Raw genomic sequence first — 13,636 nt, 5'->3', positions numbered from 1 at the left:
AATAAAAAAAATAGATAACATAAGGGAGTTTATTTTTTTTTTATATAATTTTTGCTTGGGCTTTTTTTTTGTAATTCTTCCATGTGCTTTTTGAACCGATCTTTTTTGTTTTCTCTTCCCTGGTTGAAACGCCAGAAGCGCGCAGATTCAACTTAAGGGAAAAATCGATTTTCGCTTTTATAATCGATTATCTATTTAAATTGGTGTTTGGGTATTTTTTTAAAAAAAATTGATTTTTTTAATTAAAAAATAATTATAAAGTTAATCCAAACATACATTAATAAAGGTAAAGTTAAAGGATTAAATTAATAAAAAATTAAATTTAAAAAATCAAATCATAATTAAGATACATTTGAGAGATTAAAAATTACATCATCCCCATTTATAAAATTAAAATATCAAATTAAAATTTTATATAAAATTATTGGATTTAAATCTTCAAAAATTAGGATTTTGGATTTCAGTAAAGTTTATTTTTAAAGAAAGAGATAAAATATTTTATACTTTATGAAAACAATAAAATGATGAAAAATATTAAAAAGTGTAAATTTCAGTTGACTCCACGCTTTTGGATTAAATCTAAAATTAATTGTTGGTAAAAAAAATTAATTAACTAAAAATTCCTTTTTTTATTATTTTTTTTTTTACAAAATCCCTTTTTATTTAAATGTAAAACAAGAATGATTTAAAAACCCAAAAAATAGCCGCGGGCCGTCCCATCCTCGCCCGTTCATGATCGAATCGATATATTGATCCTTCTAAGCCACACAGAGTGAAGAATCATGTGAAACACATCGTAAGCTTTTGACGGCCGATTCACCTCAAAATGTCTCTGCACCTGAAGCACCCTCCTGTGCATTCTCAAATACTCACCTTCCTCAACACTCTGCAACACCACCTTCAATTCCGATATCTTCTCCGACGGAATATGCAACGAAAACTTGCTCCAATCAAGAATATCGGAAAACGGCGGTTCGTAGTCGTCGGCGATAATCACGGGGATGCAACCTGCATAGATGGCTTCCACGGTCCTCGGACTCGCGACTTCGAATCCGCTGGGGCACAAGCAGAACTTGCTTCGCTCCATTAATTCCAAGTACTTGATGTTTGGGGGGAGGTATTCGTACACCTGGAGTTGTTTGTCTTTGCCTTTCCAGGTCTCGATTAGGGTTTTTCTGATGCTCCCGTGGATCCCACCGGCGAAGAATGCGAGGATGGATCGATTCTGTGGGTGTTGGCCGTTGCGAGGATTGCTGGATTCACTGTATCGCAAGTTGATTTCAGGTATGGATACATCTCTTGAGGGATTGAAACCCTCTGATTTGTTGGCGTTGCATAATGCTCTTATTATGTTCCTGTACAATTGCTTATCTGGGTTCTTCGTTGAGATTTCTGGTGCCTGAAGCCAGTTGAATATGGAGCTATACCATTAGAGAGAGAGTTCTACAGTAAAACCTTTTTTTTTGCCACAGTAAAACTTAAAATTTTAAATATGCATGGATTTAAATATTCTAGACCATAAAGTAAGTTTGTTCTTAGGCTATGTTTTAGAATTTCTTAAGGGATGACATAAAATATCAAATAATGGAATGGAAAGAAGGAGGGATCTGTCTTAGATAGCAAGGAATGATGTTTATGAAGGGAGGGACAAAAACTGAGGTTTCAATGGCAAGGAGGGCTCTTACAACATACAAATCATTCATTACCTCTTTCATTTCGTCATTAAAAAAATTCCAAACAGTGGTCAAAGTCAAACCTACTTATTTTAGGTAAATGGCCAACCCTACTTTAACTATTACTCTTTATTGCATTTCATATTTGGCCATTCATCTAACAAATATCTTGAATCTTGCAGATTATCGAACCTAAAATCATGTTTTACAAAATATATGCGTATTGGTTAGCTTGGCTTGACTCTTTAAAATTAGGTTTATCAATTGACTTCATGAGCTTCATACGAACCATTGGCTTTATTCCTTGCTTTCTTGCAGTATATGTGACGGTTAAGAGTCCATAGATTTTTCCCCCCTTGCTTTACCTTGAAGTTTGAATCTTCCATGTTCTAAAAATTTGGATATGAAGGGACATGGGTCCATTTACCTATAATAAGCACATGCACATGCTCGTCCATTGACTTGCCACATGTTGCTATAATTTAGTGCGTTAATTTTCCCGCTCACTTCTTAGGGAAGAAGTTTTGCCTGACATGCTTTTGATGTGCCTTATATCTTTAAAGGGGAGCTTAGAGAATACCCATGGCCTTTATTGCTCTTTATTTGACTTCAAAGAAGAAACTTCTATATGGAAGATTTCTTAGTGTATGACTAGTGTAAACTAGTAGTGGTGGTTGTAGGTGTGGTTTTACACACTAAGCAGGCAAGTTGTAGCATCATCTGGCTTAGAGTTCTATAGTTTTGTGTTCAAACTTCTGTTTTGAGCTGCTTGAGTTGCTTCTTCGTTTTGCCCGTGGGAGTTAGTTGTTTTATGGAAGGCACCATCATCTATAAGGGACAAATGAAACAGAGGATACTTTTTGTCATGTCTTTTGGAATGTTTCTCGAGGAAGTTAACTCCCCTAAAAAAAAAAAAATACAAAACTTTTTAACTTTTGTTAGATTTGCGAACTTGGCAGTACCGGTTAAAGCTTTTTAAAAAGTTTTTTCTCTGTGAAGTGAAATTGTGCTATTCTTTTATTTGTTTGAAGTTGCATTCTGTAGAAACCAGAGGCTTTGTGATCCTCTGTTTTTCAATTTTAGTCCTTGAACAGCCCGGCGTAATGGTAGAAAAATCCTAATTCTCCTAGGATACAATCTTCATTATCTAGCAATCTTAGATTTAAATTCTAATATACAGAAAGATATTAAAAGAAGTATGATATCTAATATTTAACTAGGAGACCATTATTAATAAAATAAAGGGTTATTGGACAATTTAGGCCCTAAACTATAAGTCCAAGAGTATTTAGAATTCTAAACTTATTTTTTGAGCAATGTACCCCCCTAAACTTTTGAAAAAGGAACAATATAGGGCTTGTTTGAAATTGTTTTTGTTTTGTTGTTTTGAAAACTGGTGTTTTGTAGAACATGTTTTGACAATAAAGAAATAATGAAAATAGGTGTTTTTTTATTTTTCCTTATTCTCCAAAACAGTAATCCCATAACATCTAAAAGATGTTTCCATTTTTCTATTCTTCAAAACAATATTTTTTTAAACACTTTTTAAAAACATGATATCAAACAAATCTTTTTTTTTCTCTTTATTCTAGAGAATAGAAAACTATTTTTAGAACAGGTTGACAGACAGGCCCATAGGTTCTACTAATAACAAAAGCTAACTTTAACTATTAGTTGACCAAAAATTGATAGAAAAAGACAAAAATCACTGAAAATGACCATGAAAATTACAGGAAAAAAAAAAAGCAAAAGTTTCAAACAAGGACCTAAAAAATTACATGAAAGGACTAGGAAAATTTTGTTGGTCCTTTTTTGTAATTTTTAGGTATTTTTTTATTATTTTTTGTCAACTAGTGGTTAAAGTTAATTTGTGTTAATAGTAGAGGTTATATTACACCGTTTTTAAAAATTGAGGGAAAATATTGCACAAAAAAAAAAATTTAGGGTCTCACTTCCTGAACGTATAGTTTATGGGTCAAATTGATTTATTTACTCTAAAATAAAATAACAGAGTGAATTACCCCAAACAGAAAATGAGTTTACGATGCAAGTCTGTAGAGGGATCAAGTTATTTACCCAGTCATGACAAGAGAGCAGCAAATGGTCAGCTCCATTGGTTCTATTCCAGAATGGGTGTTTATGTGTTATAAGGTCAGTATAATTTGTGACTGTTGTGATGAGTTGATCTCGAGCGTAGGTGACCAGAGGGTTGTATAGGTGGCTCACAATGTTGCCGACACTGATGGGCAAGAAGAAGACATGAGCTTCGTCTGGATGAGCAGCAGAGAATGAGGTATTGCCTCTCTGAATTTCTTGTATGAAGTATCCTTCTATGCCGTAAATTGATTTTATGGGACCTTCATGCACAAAAGGGGGTTCACCTTCCCTGTAAGTCCACACCTTGAATCTCTTCACCATCTCTGTGTGACTCCTGAATAAGCCAATGATATTATGCAAGACAATGTTACTCTTGGATTTGGTCTAATTATAAGTAACCTTCAATATACTTCATTGAAATTAAGAAAAACTTTAAAATTTATTAACTTTGGATAAAAATTTAATAAATTTTTAACTTTATCCCTATTAAATAAATGTATTTTCTTTTATCAATGCTATTCTGGATTTTATTATAGGGCACTTTCTGGAATATTTCTTTGGTCTTTAATATAAGGCATTTGGTGGGGTATTAATTGCAATTTTTCAATATTATCTCTATTTAAATTGATTAATTATGTGAGAAGATGTGAAGCAAATTTGAAAAAATTTTATTTAAGTATGGGTAAAATTGAAAGGTTATTCTTTTTTTAAAGAAAGTTAATTATTTAACCATTTTTCATTGGTTCCATTAAGGTTGTTGGAAGTGTTTTATGATGGAGACCAAAGGACATATTTAATGGAAAGCAAAAGAAAAATTTGTGATAAATTATTAATATGAATTATAAATAGAACTAAAAAAGCTTCCCTCTCTGCTTTATAAATAAGACTGAAGGTAGTATTTTGCTTACAGGTTCAGAGATTTTCGAACGATGGAAACCATCAAAATGTAGCTGCTCTTGGGTGGAAATAGGCTAGGAGCTAAGCAGGTGGCTTATGGCCTGTTTAATAAACTGGCTTGTTTATATTTTATTTGTATTTTTTTTAATTATCTATAAAATCATCTTTTAGGCTTTCACTACTTATTTTCATTTGTTGAATTGTTGGGTTGGTCTCTAGCTTGGCTAGATTTGAATTATGTACTTGTGTCATGAACAAATTAACTTGTTTGTATTATTGTCGACTTGTAATTGCATTTTGGTGTTCTGTATAATTATGTGATGTATGAAATTGTGTTATCTTTAAATAAGATTTAATAAGTTATCAAATAATTAAGTTACAAATTTCGATTTGAATGGTTACAAATATAGAAATCTTATTATCATTGGAACTTAATTGCATAATTTGCAGCTAAGATTTCCACATTTGCAATTATCTATATCAATATTTGCAATTAATTTTGTTTAAAATTTTGGGACTTAAGTGTTGCTATATTGATTTTTTGATACCTTAGTAGCTAAATTGATTTTTTTATACCTAAGTATCATTCCCCCTTTTTCTGTCCATGCAATTACCTAGATTGTGTCGTACATTTCCTAATTCCTATAAATGTACTGTTTGTACCTTTGATATAAATTAATCTTTTTTAAGTTTTTTTTTTTATTTTGAAAGAAGTATGATATTAAAAAAAAAAATCAATCTTATAACGATGAACGTACAAAGACAATCATAATTTAAATTAAGAAATACAAAATAGATTTAGACTGTGGATCAATCGATTAAATTTGAACGTCTCATATAATTATAACACGTGACTCTAATTTAAATCGTGCTTTGCCCCTGATGTTTTTGGTACGTAGAATTTTATTCTCAAAATACTTTGAGGTATCAAACAAACACTGTTAAAGAGAGATGTAAATTGTTGGAGAGAGATTCTATTCCTTATAAGTTGAGGAAAGTTATTTGAAAAATTGGCCCAATTAAGATTTGGATTTGGCAATGGTATTATGGTAGGCACTGGTGCTTGTACTATTAAAATTATTAAAATTCATATTAATAATTTAAATAAACTCATTCATTTATTAATTTTAAATAGAATATGAATTTAGAACTATTAATTTAAATTTTAACAGATTAAATGATATAGGTATTTAATACCTATATTAAATACGGTCACTAAATTCAAATTCAATTAAAGGGATTTGAATTTGGTAACGTTAGGCACTAAGTGCTTATATTATCTAAATCATTAAATTTCATATTAATAATTTAGATAAATTTACTCAATCATTAATCTCAAGTGCAATATGTATTTAGAACCATTAATTTATATTTTAATGAATTACATAATATAGGCTCTCAATGCTTGTACTACTAACCATCAGTGAATTTGAATCCTAATCAAGGTAAGATAGTTTTATTTAAAATAGAGAAAATAAATTATATATTCTTGTTTAAAATAGAGACAATGAATTATAGACATTAAGTTGGCGTATGCTTTTGAAAGAGACTTATTTCTAACATCCGTGTTTATAGTTCTACAAATTTAATGTGACCCACCTGTAATTAATAAATCAAACAAAAAAGTAATGATGTAACAAACTAAACTCTCCGCCCAATTTTTTCTTAGGCTTTCTATTCTGGTATATTTCTTTTTTTTTTAATATATCATTTTCTATAATTCAAGTGAAGATAAAAATAGTCAATTTAATCAAAATTGTTCGTCAAGGGAGCATTATTTTTCTTTTCGGTTAAGTCGTTCATCTTGAGTTTTAGTCTTTAAGGGAAAAGATTGAGACGAAATTGATCATTAAAAATAAAAAATGATTTATTTTTTAAGGGACTAAATTGTTACAAGAGGAATATTTTAATTAGGAATGGGAATAATAAGTTCTCTATTGCTGCAAAAAGCAATTTGTAATAGATTTGACCAGGTTTAATTTCAACCATCTTATTTTTATATAGTTTTATTAAATTTCCGATAATTTTATTTTAAAAGACATACGGAACAAAGTAAACTTCAGATTAATGAAAATTAATGTGCAAGGCGATAACACTGCTGTTGTTTGCTGCAAAATGGAGAATTCTAATTCTAATATAGAAAGTAAAACTACACAAACATAATTTGAATTTGGCATATATATTTTGAAAAAAAAAAATCATCAATTAGTTTTTAATTCAAGACTCTTTACAAAATTTAATGAAATATTTATGACTCATTTCAAAAAATGTTCTTTCTCTCTCATTCTTGGCTTAAATAATGAGTTTGATCATTTCATTCATGGTAATTTCGTAAATTTATTTTTTTTACATTTAACTAAGTTTAACTAGTTTTCTTAATTTTAAAAAGTATTTATCATGGCCTTATAAAATATACTATATTTTGATGCGATTTGTTCTTATTGTCTTCGAAGCTTGGTCATACAAAGATAAGACTTTTTAATTTATTTCTTAAAATATCATTTTTTAATTTAATTTCTTAAAGGCATAACCACTTGATTTAATTCTAGAAATTTTCTCTTCTAACCACAATTGTTCTTGCAGGAATCGTTATGTAATTCTCTACTGAATTAAAATCTAGCTTATTTTTATGTTGAGTAGGTATTATATTTTTGAAACAAAAGAGAAGCTTCATCTTTTTAAAAATATAAGAAATTAAAATGATTTATTTTTAAAGAACTAAATTAATACAAGCGTAATATTAAAAAAATGATTGAAAATTATAAAAAAATGATTGAAAATATGAAATACATAAAAATTGATTCCTCAACATTTGATCTATATAATTCAAATCAGATGCAAAATAATGGCATCATTGTGCTGCTATTTGTTGCAGTATGTAGTCCTGATCCTCTAGAAATCAAAATAATTAACTTACTCAAAATCAAATCCACTAAAGAAATTTTGGTGCTTTTATTTATGTAATGCATTAGTCTTTGTAATAATTTTTCCAATTCTTTGCCCAAAATAATTAAAAAATAAAGACAGCATAAATTTAAAAGGGACAACTAAAAAGGAAAAAAAAAAAAACAGATGAACTGATCAAAAAGCGTATTGTACACATTCTAAGTCTACAATTAAATCTACTTAACAAAGATTAGAAACCATAAAGGGTTAAGTAAAAATGACTAAAATTGTAGTCATCAAAATAAAAACAAAAAAAAAAAAAAATACAAGATTTGATTTTCCTCAAGTAAAGTCAATGGTTCAAATATTATGAATGGGAACAAAAACTCATATTAACATGACAACAATTAAAGCTAACTAACTAATGCTAGATATTCATGAATTTAGATTTAGTGAGTGGCACAAATCCACCTATTCAATGAGTATTCTGCATGATATGATAACAACCGTGAGTTTAATCAAACAGTTTTTAGAAATTTTGGCATACACTACTCATGAAGTATTAAATCTTAAATTTTTGAAGAGAATAATGTATGCGAGAGATGTTCTGATCACAAAAATTGTCTTGAATTGTTGATATATGTATATATATATATATATTGATAATTTTCAACGGTTAATGAAATTCAATGAATATAATTATAACACTCATTGGGTGAGTAGATTATCACTTACCAGATTCAAATCCAATGTTCATCTGTTATATCACATACATTGCGCACACAGAAAACAAGAGAGAACGTAGAGAGAGAGAGAGAGAGGGAGGGAGGGAGGGAGGGGGAGAGGAGCTTAACTGATAAAAAGCATAAGCATTATGGTAAATGCTTCCTCTATGGATGAAGCTATCATCTTTGTCTGAAGAAAATATCCTTCTTTTAATCGCTTTGCTTATAGTTTTCCTTGCTTCATCCAACTCCTCAACCATCGTCTTCCATTTTTTCTCCTATAAACATATAACAGAATCAATTAATTAACTTCAAACACAAAAGAAACAATAAGAAGCAACAACAAAGACATCAAATGACAACATCGAAGTAAAAGGACTCACTTTAATATAATAATGAGGATTGGGATCTTGAAGGGTTGGTTTGTGATTTTGAGTTTGGAGTCTTAGGGGCAGAAGAATATTGCTAACATGATCTCTTTGGTAATTGAAAGTGTAGATGCTAACGAAGAGAAGGCTCAACAAGAAACTTATCAAAAGATTTAAGCATAATCTGAAGATTGCTGCCATGGCTACTTCCGATGCTTTCTTATTAGTTCTAGATCTCTTCAAGCTATAGCCAATGTTATTTATAATAAATATTAATGAGAAATATAATGTGGATATTACATGGACTTTGACTGAGCTTTCTAAAAATGGACAAGTTTCATTTTTTATCTTTGAAACTTATTACCCACGCACATGTCTTAGGAAAATAATAATAATAAGTGGATTATAGTACCTCTCATACATGAGTTTTGTTAAATTATGCAAATTTTACTTATATACTCCCTCTGTTAAAAAATATATAGCATTTTAACCAAACATCACCTTTAATTAAGTAGTTACTTTTTTAAAAAATTAATATTATCTTTTTATATTTACTTCTATTTAATAGGATGTTTTACTTTGAATAAATATAAAATAATTTATTCATTAGAGGAACTTTAAAAAAAGACAATAATTACATCTTGAAATATTAAAAATGTCTTATAATTTTAAATTGAGGAAGTATATATCTTCAACACAATTTTGTTGTTGATGAATAATGATAAATATTTGTGTGAATCTTGAGCATAATACGAAGTGGATCAGAAAAAGAAACATTATTGTTGTATGTCTTGTTAGAGTTTTTATATTATATTTAAGTTCAATTTAGTTTACATAAGTTTTATTTAAGTATTTAATTTCTAAAATCACACAACTTTTTATTTTTTTTAAAAAAATTTATAGCGTTAGTTTTGGAAATAAAAAAAGTTTTATGATTTGGCAAAAATATATTAAGTATTTACATTTAATTTAATTTTTTTAAAAAAATTTATTTTTAAAACAAATATATACAACTTTCCGTACCTGGCATGGAATCTAAAAAAATTGAATCGTATGGCTTATGAAACTCTTAAAAAATATCTACCCAATTCTTAAAGAAATGGAGATAAATTTGTATTAATGCTAAAACATTTCTATACCAACCAAATGTTAAATTAATTAATACACCATTAATTAAGCTCTCAAGATCCAAATAATTAAAATAGTAAACTCATATTAAAAAGTAATTAATGTTTGAGGTCCCCATTGCATTCGTATGTGTTTCTTGAGTACAAGTACTTGCAGCATTTTCTATGCCCGATACCTGATTTTGTAACGTTGTTTAATACGCAATGAAATTAACATAGAAATGTATTTAAGGCATAACTTACTATATAGTGGTCGTGTACTATTAACAAACGGGATTTTAAATGATGAAAGAGATAAAGATTTTTTGTATTTTGCAGATTTTGAGTAAACTTTTTGTTAATTTGTAGAGAGATTTTGATGTGATGAGTTCTTGTCGCTTACATCAGCCACAAAGAAGATATCGGTCACATTATATAATAATAGTACTTGGGTCTATCTTAATTTTTTTCGGTGAAATGTGGCTATCTTAATCACTCCTATCAAAATCAAACAGAAAAAGCCTTGAAAAAACTTCTAATTTACATATATAGGTGAAGATTTTCAAAATAAAAATTCTTTTTTGTGTGAATACCACAGACGAAATCTTTTTGTGGATGATAAAGCTAAGGAATTTTTGCATATATAGCCCATTTTATAGAACTAAATTCAATAAACTATCTGGCATTTGTTATATTTTGTATTATAGTCATTTTAATATTTAATTGAGCTTTATATAACAAAACTATCCTCTTTGTAAATAATATGAAAGAAGACCTTCTTTCAAATACTTTTTTTAAACAAAAACCTTCTTTCAAATACTGAAGACAAAAGAGAGTTTTATTTGACCCACTTCATCAGGAGGGAAGAAATGATGAGATTAAACATCCTCATATCTATAAGATAAAATGGTGTTGTTAGGCTTTCATTGATATAATTTATCAATGGTATGTAATTATATATCATTGATATACTATCGTAGAAATATAAAAAAACACAATCATTTATCCAAGATAAATCAAACATAGTTTGTAAAAAATTTTGAACATCTTAGCTTGTCATAATGAATCAAATACCTAAGTTAATAAATCTCATTTTTTATCATAAGAAATGATGAGATTAAGCATCCTCATATCTACAAAATTAAATGGTATTAATAAGTTCTCACTAATATGGTTTATTAATGATAAACAATTGTATATCAATGATATACTATCATGAATTAGAAAAAAAAATATAATCATTTATCCAAAACAAATCAAATGCAATCCATGAAAAATTCTAGATATCTAACTTATCATAAAAAATCAAACACTCCTCTGCAATGAAAATTTTGAGTTTACATTCATTTTTGCGCAAGGAAGCCTAGCAATGAGACTCTCTTACAGGGCACAAATTGAACTACTCATGTTGGGACATCTCTTGCATGAGAGTGCAGTTGTTAGAATAATAAAAAAAAATAATCTATGAATATCATCTTGATTGCTCTACTTACCAAAAAAGGGAAGGAATTATTATGAAAGGGGGAGATGTAGGGATTTGATTCAGTTGGTTAAATGTTAAAATCATTTAGTTAATTATAGGAGATATATTCATGGACCAGTTTATGCAAAACATTTTAATAATATATTTGTTTTATGAATAAAAAGGAAAAATCATCTTTAATCGATTTTGTTAATAAGCCATATTTCAAAATATTCAAAAATCTCATTTATAATTTATGGGAACTATATTTTTCATGACTGTTAGGCTGATTTACTCTAAAGCTAATTTATCGAGCATATATATTATTGAGGAATAGTATTAAAGACCTAAACGATTGAATTAAACTTAAATAAAAATTAAAATAATTGAAAATCATAAATGAGGACTAAGTCTTTTAGTGAACTAGTAAAGTACCCATGCGATGTATGGGCTATATACAATATTTTTTTAATAAGTGATATATCCGTCATTTACGACGAACTAAAGTTTTTATAAATACATATTAATCTTGTAGGAAGATTTTCTCAAAAGAATAACTTATAGCATATCATCTCTAATACTCCATATCATCATAAATGTAATTGGGCTATATAATTATCATTTTTAATGTTAAATATGCATATTAGTTTTAAGTCAATGTAAAAACTAAATGAATACAGTGTGAATAAATATAATAAGCATATTCATAAAAATTTATAATTAATTAGACCAAATTATCGAAACGTTTTTATAAACAACATTGAAAGTTTTGTCTGTGGATTGACTATCCTCATCAAGAATCAATATTTTTAAACTTTCCCTACTTCAAACACGAGAAACAGCAATATATAATTGGCCGTGCGTAAAAACAGGACGAGGCAAGTAAAAATTGACATTACACATGCTCTGGCTTAGCTTTTATTAATGGTCATTGCAAAAGCCAGCATAATGGAAACCTAGAATCAGATGGACACATAGCAATACGAGGTATACATACTTTCATCCCTGTAGTTGGATATAGTGTTTAAATAAATAGATATTAATTTAAATACACATATAATCATATTTGAATTTCAAATAGGTAACAATAAATTTTTAAACACATAATACTTTTTCTAAATATTTAAATAGATATATATTAATATAAATTTTAGGAAAAATTAATCTTTTAATCCTCCAACTTTTAAGTCACTTGTAACTCAGTCCCTCAACTATGACTCGCTGTGACTTAGTCCCTCAACTATAACTCACCTATGACTCAGTCCCTCAACTTTGAATCACTTACAAATTAGTCCCTTAACTTTTGTTAATTTTTTTTCATGTTAACTTCTATCTCACATTAATGAATAAGAAGAGGATATTTTAAAATAACATATGAGCATTTTTTACCCCTCTTATTTGATAAAAAAATTTAAAAAAATTAAAAAATAAGGACCGAGTTATAGGTAAATCAAAAGTTGAGAGACTGAGTTACAGCGAATTATAGTTGAAGGACTGAGTCGCATCGAGTCATAGTTGAGGGACTGAGTTACAGGTGAGTTAAAAGTTGAGAGACTAAAAGATTAATTTTTTCTAAATTTTAATCATAATATATAGTATATATACACGAAATTATGAGCGTTGAGATTAGATATAATAACTATAAATATATTATTTCAAATTTCATATATTAATAAAAAATCATATTTATAATTTTTGAGATTCAAGAAGATAGATTTAAATAGTAAAAAAAATTTAATTTTTAATCTAAACAGATATGTATTAATTTAAATTTGAATATCAATATATATATATATATATATATCTGCATACAAATACTCTAAATATTATGAACCTAAAATTTTACCATATATTTAGGTTGGATAGAGTGTTTAAATAAATAGATATTAATTTAAATACACATATAATCAGATTTAAATTTCAAATAGGTAACAATAAATTTTTAAACACATAATATATTTGCATACAAATACCCTAAAATTTCTCTATATGTTTAGGGTGGATAGAGTGTTTAAAGTTTTGCTGCATCGAATCCAAATTATGAGATCTTTTTTTCTCAATTAAATTTAGTCTAAAATATATAATACTTGGTATTTTTTAGAAATTATATTTTTCAATCATCCATTTTTTGTTATTAACATGGGTTTCTTTTGTAGCATGTGAAATGTCATACGTTTCTCACTCTTGATCATAGAGAAACATATAATCAAGAGTGTGAAATTAATACTTTTTTCTCACTCTCACCTTTTATCTTCTCTATATGTCTAAGTTGAATAGAGTATTTAAATAAATAGATATTAACTTTTATTGATCTAATCCTTATTATTTACAGAGAAGATAACACAATTAAAATATGCTAACGTAAACTATAGAATATTGATGGCAACCATATAAATTAATAAAGTGTAATTGCTTATAAAAA

The 13,636-nt window shown here is 28.0% G+C and overlaps 1 protein-coding gene across 1 annotated transcript; it reads right to left on the bottom strand.

Moving 5' to 3' along the window:
- Positions 1 to 730: 730 nt before the first annotated feature.
- LOC129308897 (probable glycosyltransferase At5g11130) lies at positions 731 to 4,091 on the bottom strand. Its single transcript, XM_054950269.1, has 2 exons — positions 3,750 to 4,091; positions 731 to 1,399 (listed from the first exon to the last, which is right to left on the bottom strand). Exons 1-2 carry the CDS (start codon positions 4,089 to 4,091, stop codon positions 731 to 733), a joined length of 1,011 nt encoding a protein of 336 aa, XP_054806244.1.
- Between the last annotated feature and the right edge of the window lie 9,545 nt (positions 4,092 to 13,636).

This window comes from Prosopis cineraria, unplaced genomic scaffold (genome assembly GCF_029017545.1).
Source record: "Prosopis cineraria cultivar Desert tree isolate PC_DT_omini unplaced genomic scaffold, ASM2901754v1 PC4, whole genome shotgun sequence".
Lineage (NCBI taxonomy): Eukaryota > Viridiplantae > Streptophyta > Magnoliopsida > Fabales > Fabaceae > Prosopis > Prosopis cineraria.
Note: the sequence above shows the minus strand (reverse complement) of the source record. Positions and strands in the feature narration are given on the sequence as shown.

Excerpts from the sequence above, each read along its gene's own strand:
- LOC129308897 (XM_054950269.1), bottom strand. The coding sequence starts at position 4,091 with ATGGTGAAGAGATTCAAGGTGTGGACTTACAGGGAAGGTGAACCCCCT. Across the intron at positions 1,400-3,749 it reads TGCTCTCTTGTCATGACTGG|GCACCAGAAATCTCAACGAA; the intron begins GTAAATAACTTG and ends AACTGGCTTCAG.